Below are 14,461 nucleotides of genomic sequence, written 5' to 3' on the forward strand. Positions count from 1 at the left end.
TCAAATAATTAAGCAATGAGAAAGTTCAGGGCTACGGGAAATTGGATGTAAATTTATTTTTCTTACATGCCGTAAAAAGAATGTAAATAAAAATTATTTTAATAAAATATACTACGTCACAAGTTCTCTTTAGAACTGAACTTCTCTTTAGAACTTGTGACGTTGGTTGATTCTTTAATCAACCAGTGGTAGAGTGTTGTGATAGATTTCCTGTTTCCAGGAAGGCAACTCACTAAAGGGCAGAACTTATCGACTGAACTTGTTTCTCACTCTCATTGCAATTGAACGCTTCTGCAGAATTCAATGATTTTTTTCACTTACAGGGAGGATACAAAAAGAAATAAATGTTTATCACTTACTGCCTCATTCCACAAATACAAAAAAAAAACCCTCGTACATTATATTTATATGTATTACACATGCATACATTCCTATATTTAATTATAATACATTCCTATATTTAATTATAATACATTCCTATATTTAATTATAATACATTCCTATATTTAATTATAATACATTCCTATATTTAATTACAATATTTTTTACATTGTTATAAAAATATCATTTAAAAAGACACTGGCAATTTCATCTAATGAATCTCGCTTTGTTCCATGTTACACAATCCGGTGCTGGTTACAGTATTGTCAATATGTTACATTAGTTACTGTTTGATTCAAATTCAAATCTTAAACATGGCAAAAATATTAAAAACAACTCAAAATTTCATTTCGTGTCGAAAGTGCATTTAGGTACTGGTGTTACTTGCTCACACCTGTTGCATTGGTTTCAGTTCTGGAGACACCTCAAATTCACACCCTGTTGACATTATTATTTCTTCTACAGTTACACCTTCAGCCAATTCTATTAAAGTCAGTCCCTTTTCTGAGTCTACATCAAATACAGCCTGAAAAGAAAAATGGATAGTAAAAATAAATGTTTAAAATGATTGCCTGCAATTAATTATTTTTTATTTCAGTTTAAGTTTGGCTTTACAGGATAATACTACTGCGCACATATGACAAGTCTTCGTAAGACATGTTGATTAAAAATTACGGGGAAACCCCCTTTTTACACTTTACAAGGGAGTGGCAAAAAAAACAAGGAAATGAAAAATGTATTAAAAAATGCAATGTTATATAAAATTAATATTTAAAAAACAAATCAAATGTTCTACACCACAGTGTGTAAAGTGGCCACCTAAATCAGCCAATGACAGGTAGTAAGCCCTGTAAATGACTAGACTTCCATATTAACTTTTCAAAAGTGTTTTCTCTCTGTTGCAACAAATTTAGTTATATTTTGTATTTATGATTCATGGAAACCTTTTCAGTGATGATAGTGTTGACACAGTTTTTTCCTGTCAATGGCAAGTTACACTGAGGGAGTATTTTATGGCTCCCATCTTTAGATGTATGTTCCATAGTAACAATTACTTTAGTTCCTGGAGCAGCTACTAAATCCATGGCACCTCCCATCCCTTTAACTAATTTTCCCTATAAAGATACAAAAAATCAAATCAATGATTAACAATTCTACATTTCATACGTTTATTATTAAACAATAACATCCTTTTGTAAAATGATGTTGTCTTTTAAAATATTTAGGCAGGAATTGACTGATAGAAATTTTTCTAAAACTAAACATGTGTTCTGTTTTTGAAAACTTCAAATCTAGATATACATATTTATTTATTATTGAAATAACACTTTGATTAAGAATTCATGTTAATCAGCAAGCACTTTAATTTCTGGAAAACACAGACATACAAGCTATCAATAAAAATACATTTAAGACACATCCGGTTAAACAGGTCTTCAAACATAAGTTTACAACTTTGCTTCCGCCTAGTATTTTATTTTTATTTATTTTAAAAACTATAATAAATAATCAAAATAATGTGACCTCACTGGGATTACCCGTGCCGAGGACACATAATAATATACTTTTTTGAAATGTTTTTACATTTGAGAATAAACAAAGAAGAGTAACTTAATAAACAGAGATAATTAACAAAATATTCAGACAGTTTTAAAAACTAGGTATATATGTACATCTACATTATTTACATTACAAAATGCACAATGAAAATAACTAATAATAATAATTATCCATCGCTGGCCACTACTTTCTCCCATCTTTCGGGTAGGGTACAAGTTTTGAAGCGATCCAATTTTTTACTTCTTTATAAAACCGGTAGTGCTAGTCAGCCAGGCCGTGTGCCATTGATCGAAATAAGTGATAGTCAGAGGGAGCAATGTCTGAAGAATACGTAAGTATATCTTGACCACTTTCACCCAATTTATTGCACAAAATTACAGCATCCAATTTCCTTGCTTCTGAATCATTCCCACGGTTTTCAAAATAGCTTGTTGAGTCACTTCCAATGATTTTGCCAATTCTTCTTGACTTTGACACGAGTCTTCAAGTAATGCCTCCAATTCCGAATCTTCGAAAATCTTCCCTCTTCCAGCGTTATGGCGGCGGTTAGGAGCGTTAAAACCATTCACGATATGTTATTTCTTTAATAGAGGTCTCACTATAAGTATTTGAGAGCATTCTACGAGTCTCAGTCGCAGATTTCTTCATATTCAAGCAGAAAATTAAAACCTCTTGTAAACAATGAGAATTTTCCATTGAGAATAACATTATGATGCAGACACAAATCAACTAATGTTTGTATGAGGTTATGTTGATAGATGCCCAAGTTTATTGCATGACGTGTATGATCTATTTATTTTGACCACTACTTACCGCTAAAGCCATCAATAGGAAAATGGCAGAAGCAAAGTTGTGCAAATAATAATTATTAATCATTCCAAAAGACCCGTGTGACAACAGACACCAATTATTTTAATATTTCCGTTTTAAGCTTGTGAATACATTAGCACATAATATACGGAATATTTTGATATACCTAAATATTCAATACATATCTTAAATCTGAAAAGTAATTTTGGAATTTTAATAACCTTTTTGACATGGGTAAATAAATGTTTACAATTTGCATTATTTTAATGGGTCCTAGCATGAGTGACAATCATAAATGGATTAAGAGAAGCATTAGTCACCTATAATAAATAAGTTGTATAATGAAGTCTGAATAATCAGCTTGCGTGCATGAGAAGATGTATGAATGAAGAAGAAGCGAGGTCTGTATGCAAAGACAGAGTGATATGGCATTCAATCCTCTCTGCTTACCCCTATGGAGAAACGCGCGATGGTTTGTTTGTTTTTTTGTGAAAAATAATTAATAATGCGAGGATAATTATTATTTAATTTATGTCAGAGCTTTTACTCTAAACTTTTGAATGATGGTTTTTAGCATAACCACTCCCTATGATCAGTTACTATCAACAATCTTGGGAATGATTTTGGCAAAATTTTATTGGATACATACCAATAATAATGCTATACTTTACATTTTGTTACATTAAGCATATAAAAGGTTCACTCGTCAGAAGCAATTTAAAGTGTGCATTAATAGTTTCAACATTTCAACAAGTTTTCATAGTGTGCCTGTGACTACCAGATCCAAATCTATTCTGAGCATATTCAAATGTTGGTAGAAATGTACTGGATTTCACCCCCTGTGGAGTTGATCATTATCAGAGATGGAGAACATTTTGAAGAGGAAATATAGATGTTTATTCATTTAAAGGGCTTATGGACTAGCACCAAAATAAATAATTATCCGCATACCAGGCGTGTTCTGCCCATACATACTGATGATGCGGCGCATCCCTTGGAAATTGTTAAAGAATAAGTATTTTGTTATTAAAAGAAATTTAAATATAAATAAATCTACAAATCGACATTCCTTGAATTTCTACAAAGAATGTTCGGACGCACGCGATTCCCAAATTCAAACATTATTTTCAGTATGTATGTACATATACATACCTACATATCATCTGACTAACTTGCAAAACTCCAATCCCCAAAAATAAAAATTTTACAGGAGGGTGAAAAAACAGTATAATTTTTTGAAATTACAGTAGACGCTCTCTTAACCGGCCTTGACGGGACCGACCCAGGGCCGGATAACAAAAAAGCCGGTTAAAGAGAAGGTAGTGAAAACACATGAAAAAAAAACACTTTCGCAAGGAAGAAAAAAAACACCATTTTTTCAAAACACTAAGAAAACAGAACTTTTATTCTGTATTAGAAACTCACACATTAAAAATTAACATTTCACAAACTGTAAAAAATATGAATAGGAAAAAGCCACACGTCACCCCAAAAGAGGCATTCCTAGAAGAGGCCGGTTAAAGCGGCGCCGGTTAAGAGAGCGTCTACTGTATACTGTTTTTTCACCCTGTAAAATTTTTGTTTTTGGAGATTGGAGTTTTGCAAGATAGTCAGACAATATGCGTATTTTCTATGTCAACATACGTAATAAATATCTCTGCTGGCCTTGATAATATTCGTTGGATACTGCTCTCAAAGTTGAGTCCTGTTTAAATAGCATCCAACTGATGATAGTCATTGTAAGCGCCTGTCACATACTAAACTACAGGATAAGAAACTGTAACTTTTTGCATTCCAAATTTTAGCAATAGGTACCACTTTCAGTTTTCTACAACACATTGGACCAAAATAAAATGTAATTGTTTAGGTTTTTTAAAATATTATTGTTTGTGTTTTTTTTTTACTGTTATTTACATATTTTGTAAAAATTAATGTACAGGAGCTATAAAAAATAAAATATATTACGCTTTTATATTGATAAATAAATATCTTACAGGGACAAGCCAGTTAGCGAGATCTCCATATTGAGATACTTCCATGCCACCGAGTATTGTGAGGTCAATATGACCTCCGCGAATCATGGCAAAACTATCATCAGAACTGAAAAACGAAGAACCTAAAAAATAATATTTATATTAAAATGATACTCATTGATAAGAATTATGTGTACATATTATGTATTAAAAAAATATAATATTTAAAATGTTTTTCTATTACATAACTGACCTGGTAGAATAGTAACAGTTTCCTTTCCTGCATTGATGAGATCAGGATCTACGTTTTCTTTAGTAGGGAATGGCCCAAGGCCGAGGATGCCATTTTCTGACTGGAGGAAAATATTTACATTTGGTGGAATGAAGTTGCTTGCGAGCATCGGCATTCCTGTAATCATAATAATAGAATTTATAAACAGTATGAAGGTTTTTATAATGGCCCCTAATATGATGATAAGCAATTATAAAAGATAGCATGAAGGCCCGGACCATCAGAATGATATGTTTTAAAACACAGTAATACTGAAGCATTTCTGATAAGTATTAGAAAATTAAGGCTTAGCCCTTTTAATCCCTTTATATCGGCCAATCATCAGCCTTAAAGTTTTTTTGTTGTATACAAGTTTTGTTTTGAAACTTTCAGAATTTCAAGATATAAATGTTTGGTGATGTTTTGTAAACTTGCTGATTTAACTCGATTAACCAAAATTCAAAGGTATTAACTGAGATTACTAAGATTAATACTCTGAATTAAAAAAAAAACTAAATATATTTGCTTTAGCAAAACTTTAGCTGGTCAACCCCGTACCAATTACGATTTACGACTGCACCAATGCCACGGTGAGTTCAACTGTAATAGTGTACAGTTAGAATCAGTTACAAACATAAAATACCTAGGTATTAAATTTGATAGGTTTTTTAGGTGGGATATGCATATTGAAACAATTTCATGTAAAATTAAACGCATGATACATTTCATTCTACCTCCGAGGAATATACTAACACCCAAGGACTTAAAATCCTACTTTGCACTGGCAAATTCTATCATGACATACGGTGTAATTGCTTGGGGTAGCTGTACCAAGACAGAGTTGGACCCAGCAGCAAAAGCACAAAAGTCATTGATAAACGCCATTCTGAAAAAGCCTTACAGATATGAGAGAGTTTTTTATCCAAGGAGTTTGCAGTGCTTGATATTAGACAGCAATATTTACTGAGAGCAGCGGTGGTCACTCACATTGACAGAGATATACATCCATCAGTTTCCTATCATTATAAGACTTGAAGTTCCAGTAGCGATCTGAATTCCCAACAAATGGTTAGAACTTCTTTAGCACAGAGACAATACTCCTACATAGGACAAAAGCTATATAATATAATGGCAGAACCATAAAAATGTTGCAAGAGCCATAAGCTAAAAAAGTTACTGACTACTTTACTCAGACAAATTGTTCGCAGAGAGTCTGAGGGGTTGAAGGTGGCTGTTAGATGGCCATCACATGTTTTAATTTGAATTGTTAATACATATTTTTAGTTTTTTATTGATTGAATTTTTTAAGATCCTCCTAACTTTAGAATCTGTTTTTACTATTTATTTATTTTTTAATGTTTTGTTTACTATATACAAATTTATTTTTTAAATTTATTTTTTACACCTTTTAGTTTGTTTTTCCACAATGTTTTTTTTCTCTTTTTACTCGGTATTTTGCTGTTTTTTTTATATGCTTTTTGCTGTACACATATATTTATTTTTTATTATGACTTTAAATATGTTTCTTGCTATGTATTCTGTTTTTACTACACATTTTGTGGGTTTTTAAATATTTTTTACTATGTTTTTACTACATTCATTTCTATGTTTTTACTACATTTTTTTACCACGTTTTTACTAAATTTTTTACTGTGTTTTTCACTTCGTCCACACTACCTTTATAATTGTTTCTATATATTGGTTACTGTTTTTTATAGATTTTTTTGACTGTCTTAGAACGAGGTAAATAACCCTAGTTAGTTAGTCAAAGCAACTTTGTATAAATTGTAATTTTGTGTATGTAATATAATATAAAAAATAAAATAATGTTTCTTACTAGAAATGCTTGGGATTTTCTATGCAAAAAATTAAAGGGATTAAAGGGGTTAAAATAAAAAAACGATTAGTACTCTAACACGGGTACTTAAGAGAATCATGACTGGGAATCCAGGGGGTAGAAGAAGAATTAGAAGATCTAGGCCGAGGTGGGAGGACGACGTAAATAATTATGCAACACAGAGCCTACAAGTCGCAAATTGGCGGAGTTGGAGGCCGACAAGGCTCTATCGAAGAAGAAGAAGACCATTTCTCTTGATAGATCTAATATATTTTGGAATTATGACTTAAGGGTTGTATAACAAATAAATAATACACTTGATTCAATTGTACACTATTAAGAAAAAACTTATTTTTAAATAATATCAATATAACATAGCAACACTACGTAAATGTATTAAGTTATTAAATATATTAATTATTTGTTGACAAAGAAGATAAAAATTATCCCATGTGATAAGAGAGTTTATATTTGCTCAGTAAGATAAGAGTATCGAATTTATATACATAGGTACTAATTATATGTAAGTGTAACTGAATATACAATTTGAGAGAAATATAAGATTTACCTATTCCTAAATTAGCGTACATTCCTTCTTTAAATTCTGCGGCCGCTCTTCTTGCTATTCTTTCCCTTAGTTTCATTACTGGAGTTTGCACCGAACTTGATTTTTCTTTTAATGTTGTGAGTTTTTCAATTCTTTTTTCATAATTCTCTCCTAGAAAAATAAACCACAAGGAAAAATAGCATTTGTATAAAGTGAAAGAAAATGTTTTGATATATTATACTTAGCATGTAATGTAACTCTATAAACACGTAACTCAAGATAAAAACCTTTTATTAATCTGTGTACAAATATTCCAGGAACATGGACATTATCTGGATCAATGCAATCAACTATTTCTTCAACTTCAGCAACAGTAATCTTAGCTGCTTTACACATTGCTGGATTGAAATTTCTGGCACTTAATCTGAATACTAGATTTCCATGTTTATCTGCTTTCCAAGCCTTGATGAACGCGTAATCTCCCGTAATAGCTTCTTCCATTATGTAGGGTTTACCATTGAAAATCTGAGCTTGTCTTGGTTGACTAGGTATATCCACCTGATTAAATGGAAACATCATGTTAAGGCAATTTAACAAAACAATTATTGAAACTTAATGAGCATTTTATACTCTACGTATTGAAATACTATTAGTGAAATTACTAATATACTATTTGAAATCATAAATCGTAGCACAAAGTTATTATTTCTTTTGATTCAAGTTTTATTTATTTTGGTTGTGGTTTGGCATCTTAAAACTTGCGGAGGTGTAAATAGAGTTATTGAAAATAAATTATATAAGTGAATTACTTTTCCATCAGTTGAATACTTGATGGGAGTACCCCCTTCATGAACTAGTGTTCCAAAGGCAGTGGGAGTAAAAAATGCTGGAATTCCAGCTCCACCAGCCCTGATACGCTCCGCCAAAGTTCCTTGTGGTGTAAGCTCCAGCTGGAAAAGCAATATTTTGGGTAAAATCTAAAAGTAGTTATATATCCCGCACTATGAACTTAAAACATATTAATAGTAAAAAATGACATTATGGCATTTTTTGTTAGGACTTTAAATTATCTATATGTGTGTAAAAATTGTATATCCTGACAGAGTTGCGTTATTTAAAAAAAACACACTATAAATAAAACTTTGTTACAATTCGCTACTGAAGTAAAAACAGTTTTTACTCTCCCCTAAAAAATAAGGCAATTTTGGGATTTATGAGTTTTACAAGTTAGGCCGGTGATATTATTATTATTAATTTTTTTTGCACCACAACAGGCCAGGAGGCCCAATTACAGTGGTGAGTTACATCACAGAATACCCAGGCTTAAGAAAAATCACATTACATTTTTGTGTTCTCACCGGGAATCGAACCCGGAACCTTCAGTATGTGAGTCAAGCGTCTTGACCACTACACCATGGAGGCCGCAACAATGGTTTGTGCATTCATTAGAATAATCGATTGATGGATATAACCGAACAATTCATAAATGGTGATGAGAATATCCGATTGATCAACTAATACATAGTAAATTATGGCTAAAATAGTCGATCATGCACATTACTAATTTAGAATAACAAGTACAAGTACTCGATCCACAATACAAGTAAAAATGTTTTTTTTTTGTGATAACATTTCATAATATCATTAACATGGTCTTATAAACAACAATTTTGTGCGATAAGATAATAGCAAAGTTGACGCAAACTCAATTAAATCCCAATTCAAGCTAAAAACGCTCGCTTGAAAAATGATATTTGACCTGTAATTAAACATGCTTAAAAAATATATTTTTCATAATGAGAAAACATAATGGACAATGAGAAAACATAAATCCTGAAAAAGGGAATTGAGTGGAGATAAATCCGTTTGAAATATAAGATTGTTATCAATATTTTTTGTTTTAAAAGTGAGTATTTAAAAAATAAAGGCAGCATCAAAACTCATTACCGCATTTTTTCCTAAGTAAATAGGAAGAAAAAAAAGTAAAATTTAACTTTTTAAATTACTATGTCTACTAGGCACATTACGAGAAATACTATTTATACAATTTTGTTTTTATATGTAATAAACTGTTTATAATTTGCTGAACTATTTTTTTACATATCATCATGATTGTAGAACAATACATCAACATTACATGAGAGGTTTAAAAATTTTTCAGACACTTTATGTCAAAACTTAACAAGTACAAAAGAATATCATTTGATACTTAGGCCAGTTATATATATATATATATATATGTATATTTTATTTTTTTTAAACCTAGAATAAAAAGCCTTTATTTATTTAATAAACGCCTAAAGGGCTTTTACAATATACAGTTAAAAGTACAAATATAAAACAAAGTCAATGTCGCATTTATCACACATCCATCGTTGTTCTAAGATCATGACGATAGGATTCATTGAATCTCCTGCAAACGTCAAACAATTATAACTATATAATGCGATTCAACAATGAATAAATTCAAATTAAGAAATTAATAAATTCAAGCCAACAAACGAATAAACACAAATCTATTGCCAAGCTGTATTGTCTTGCACATACTCTATGATTCCATAATAGGTCTTTCCAAGCAGCCTGTGCTTGACATAATCTTTAAAAAAAAATTCTTGGCAAAGCCTGAATATCAAGAGCTAAATATTTTGTTATGGAAGCGTATGCAGTTTGAGGCAAAATATTTTTTTGATTGGCACAGCTAGTTTATTTTGTGTTAATATTATGGAAATCTCTATTCCGTTTAGTCATTAATATTTTTGTGCATGTACATTAAATTTTCATAAATATATTGACATGTGGCTGTCAATATGTTAATCTTTTTACTTCAATTGGAAATGTATTATAAACATTTAATTTATTTTTGCACTTCATATTTTTGTAATTATTTACTTATGTACTGAATTTCACTCATAAAATAAATAGAAATGGAAAAAAAAAACATTACAATATTAAAATGAGTTCAGACCTCGAGTTCACCGCCGAGATACTGTTTCTCAAATTCTGCATTTTCTCCAACATATGAAGCGATCATTCTCTTAATTTGTCGTTGCTTCAACCATAAACCTAAACCGAATTTGTCAACTCCTGGAATAAGTAATGGAATCTGTAGTCATACAAATACTATAAATATTTCAAATAGGTTACATTAGGCAAAAAAACTTTTTTTTAATTTTTCAATATTTTTTATGGTTACATATTTATAACAGCAATTTACATTTAGTCATATATACAAAAGGTTTAATGAGTAGTAAAAGTAAACATAGATATTTTTTGTTTTTTTGTGGTGAGACATCTAAACTGCCCAATTAAGGATAGTTTCCCTGTTTTAAGACAGAAAAAATATTTATTTACAATCTGTTATTTTTTCATAAATATTATTAATTTAATATTTTTTTCATCCTTTTTGTTGGATTTAACATTTTTATAATTAATAATTCAAAAGGACATTAAATTAAAATATAATGTAAAATAACAAACGTGAAATAATAAAAAAAATAGGTATACGCTTATAATTTTGAATAAAATTATATAGTAATAAATTAGGTATTGTAAATCAAGATTGAATTTGTTTTTTTTTTTTTTTTAAATCAAAGTTAATTTTATAGTAATATAAACAAGACATTTAATAGATAATGATTGTGTTATCTAAATTTGTTAAAATGATATCAACCGATCTATTCCAATCAAGATAAAAGTCATGTTTTTCTGGCAAAATTATTTTCAACCAGACACTTTTTTATTCGAGGTATGTAGTTTGCGAACAACCCCGGTCTTACTGACAAGGTTGGAAACATTGAACTAGACATGTTTCTCACATCTCGGTCATCTAGTTCGCAAACGAGAAGAGCGCTGAACTAAATGCATTTTCAAATTTTTGTGTCATTTGTATCTCTAGTTCATTCATTGGCTATGATTAATTTTTAGTAAGGAATTTGGTCTTGAATTTATGAATTATATGGTTTAAAAAAAATGATTTACAAGATTTGTAGATTTTTTAAATGTTATTAGAATAAAAATGCAATAAAACGTACAGGCTGAGAAGTATTTACAGTTAAATGAAACAGGTTGAACTGGCTGTGGTGGAGAGGAGGATAAAAAATGTGTTTTAAGTAGAAAACTCACAAATGATGATTTTCAAGTTACCTAGTTGATAGATGACTTTGTGTATCCCGTTTCGCTTATTTCCAACAACGGCAGTTGCAGACTTGAGATTGGTTGCAGGATTCAAATGGCCAAAAAAGCAATGAACCGTTTGGAGAAGATTTGGCGAGATCGAGGTATATCAATAAACACAACGGTTGATGGAAGCCCTGGTATTCTCCATTTTCCTTTATAGAGCTGAAACGTGGACAGTGCGTGCCTAAGAGAGGAAGAGGATCGATGCATTCGAGATGTGGTGTTGGAGAAGGCTGCGGCTGGTGTGCCTTGGACAGCCAGAAGGACGAATGCATCGATACTGGAAGAGCTCCATATTACAACTCGTCTGTCGGTGGTGTGTCTGAGGAGGATACTGTCTTAATTTGGACATATTGCTAGATGTGAGCCAGACAATCTAGAAAAGGCAATAATGTCAGGTCGAGTTGAAGGTAGGAGAAGCCGGGATAGAATTCCATATAGATGGACTGACCAAATAAAGGAGACTTTGGGGTTAAAATTTGATGTGTCGGTTCGTCGGGCTGAGGACAGATTGGAGTGGAACAGACTAATCAGAAGTGTTCACGGTAGTCACGATCCTTAGCATTGAGATACCAACTTGGAAGAAGAAGAAAAAGTTGAGCCCCGGGATATTTTAATGTAGATTTCTCAAACAATTTATTACTTTAAATATAAATATACTCTACTGTATTTATTTTTGACAACACGTCTGAAAAAATGTATTTTGTATTTATAAAACTAGTCATACTTATAATACCTATATAAAATTTTCATTATTATTTTTTTTTTAAAGAAATATTTGCGTTCTTACGATTTACCCAAATGTTTCATTTTTAGGGCCATTTTAAATGAATTGTAAAAAACTCACTATTAGAAAATGGAAATAAAGTTAGAGTAGAGTGGGATTCGAACCACGGACCATTGGTCCGTGAGTCCGAGACACTAGCCACAGGACCACAACCCGATTTTATTATGCAATATTTTCAATACAAATTGATTCTTATTAGTTCAAACAGTCCTGGTGCCCATTAGAAACATTCTCGCCTCAAGAAATCTGATTTGTTTGGATGAATTGAATGACATTTGTGTGAAAATGTAATTTTATGACCGATATAAAAATAGATTATAAACCTCAACAGGTTAAATGTAAATGCAACTCATATTTAAACTATGTTACTTTACTACCAATGTAAGATGCTTGATTCACTACATGGTCTCGCTTTGGAGTAGACCCTTAACATAATTATATACAATGTCAATAAAATTAAGTATATTATGCTGATTTAAATAAAAAATGGTTTGTATTGTTAAAAGGAGTTCATTATAAGTATTATTTATTACCTGCGTTATTAGATACAACAGTCAGATCTTTCGCACCATGCTTTAACATGGCAGATATTAAGTTCTCAGGTATTCCACATAATCCAAAGCCCCCCACCAGGACTTTAGAACCATCTTTTACATCACAGATAGCTTCTAAAGCACTGTTATACAATTTACCACATTTATTTGTGCTATAACTGCAAGATACGATCTGAAAAAGCACACTTGAGTTTTTAATAAAACCAATTTAATAATGTAATAAAAAAGACGCACTTTATTATTTCATTTGTTAAAGTTGTATATTCTGTTATCATATAGTTTTTAATATATTGGGCGTATTTTTTACTCTAAATAATACAAATTACACCTGTATCTAACAAACCTATATATAAAATAATGTAAATTATTTGATAAATGCTTTGAATTTATGCAATAAGAAATATATGAAGTTTATAACCTGATAAAAACATGAAATACATTTATTACATAAAATACAGTATATATGAGAAAAAATAAATGACGCAGTAATATAAAAAGTTAAGTGCTAATTTATACACAATACCTTAAAAAAACTGTCATATCTCTTATCAAAACAATTACGCCGAATAGCGAAACGACCAAACGATAAAGCAGCCATTTTTAACTAAATAGAGCTGAGAAACGTCACCGCTCAACGTCAAATTCACAGATTATACATTTTAGTACAAGACAGAAGACAGGTGCGACATTTAGAACAACGGTTCTGTAACATAATTTTGACAGATATGCAGTACCGTCTAGCGGCGCGGCGCTACAATCGCCTTAAAAGCCTTTTTGCGGGAAATTCAAAGTCAAAAAATCTTTTCAAATAAAAAATTCAGGAAGCGAAATAAAAATGCAAATTTTAGATAAGACATATTTTTAATAATATAAATATTAGCATGGTCTAAAAATGACAATAAAAATATTTTGAGTTTGTCCAAATTTTTGTAGACAAGAACTGGATTCAACTTCCTAGAGAGCTGTTAAAATAAATTTATTACAAAAGAGATTAAGAACATTTAAAATAAGGGAAAATAGAAGTCTAGGCATCTAAAGAGCTTATGCAATATGGGCAGAATAGCGAATGTTACACAATGTGTACAGTGGCCACTTAAACCAGGCAATGACGGGTCATAAGCTTTGTTGATACCTAGACTAGACTAAACTATATTCCCATCTCTAAAATCTTCTTCATCAATGTTGTAATATGTTTATTTAAAAAGATATCACATCAATGTAATTATGGATAACTGGTAATAAGTTATTGTTTACAAATACCAGCACTATACCAACACCGACTAAATGTAGGGGAACCCAGGGTGGAACGGGGCACCGGGGCGGAACGGGAAATGGGCAGGAGATTCGCTAAGTACGACATAGATGCGTGAACTTCGCGCACAACAGTCAGTTTACTGCGCTGCGCTATATGAAACGGTTGCTACAAAAAAATTGCAAAAAAAATATTTTATTATATTGTATAATTGGGACGAGTACCTTTTTGGGTCCAGGGTTCATTTCCCATTGTGCCCCGGGGTGGGGCAGAATGGGAAATTTCCCCTTTTTTAAACACAATTTTTTTACAG

The 14,461-nt window shown here is 31.1% G+C and overlaps 1 protein-coding gene across 1 annotated transcript; it reads right to left on the reverse strand.

Annotated features, from left to right (window-relative positions):
- Window positions 1-394: 394 nt before the first annotated feature.
- Window positions 395-13,623, reverse strand: SCOT (Succinyl-CoA:3-ketoacid CoA transferase). The gene is made up of 10 exons (XM_088231837.1): window positions 13,420-13,623; window positions 12,876-13,068; window positions 10,345-10,463; window positions 8,189-8,329; window positions 7,667-7,937; window positions 7,401-7,550; window positions 4,978-5,133; window positions 4,746-4,867; window positions 1,326-1,496; window positions 395-907 (listed from the first exon to the last, which is right to left on the reverse strand). The coding sequence occupies exons 1-10, from the start codon at window positions 13,492-13,494 to the stop codon at window positions 770-772; spliced, it is 1,536 nt and encodes a 511-aa protein (XP_088087963.1). The 5' UTR covers window positions 13,495-13,623; the 3' UTR covers window positions 395-769.
- Window positions 13,624-14,461: the final 838 nt, after the last annotated feature.

This window comes from Micrasema longulum, unplaced genomic scaffold (assembly GCF_059751315.1).
Source record: "Micrasema longulum isolate JH-2025_06_02 unplaced genomic scaffold, ASM5975131v1 h1tg000071l, whole genome shotgun sequence".
NCBI classification, from domain to species: domain Eukaryota; kingdom Metazoa; phylum Arthropoda; class Insecta; order Trichoptera; family Brachycentridae; genus Micrasema; species Micrasema longulum.

What these genes read in the sequence shown, in the direction of transcription:
- SCOT (XM_088231837.1), bottom strand. Translation starts at nt 13,494, where the DNA reads ATGGCTGCTTTATCGTTTGGTCGTTTCGCTATTCGGCGTAATTGTTTT. An exon ending in AACTGTTACTATTCTACCAG is followed by an intron (nt 4,868 to 4,977) that starts GTCAGTTATGTA and finishes ATTATTTTTTAG; the next exon opens with GTTCTTCGTTTTTCAGTTCT. An exon ending in TCGCTAACTGGCTTGTCCCT is followed by an intron (nt 1,497 to 4,745) that starts GTAAGATATTTA and finishes GTATCTTTATAG; the next exon opens with GGAAAATTAGTTAAAGGGAT.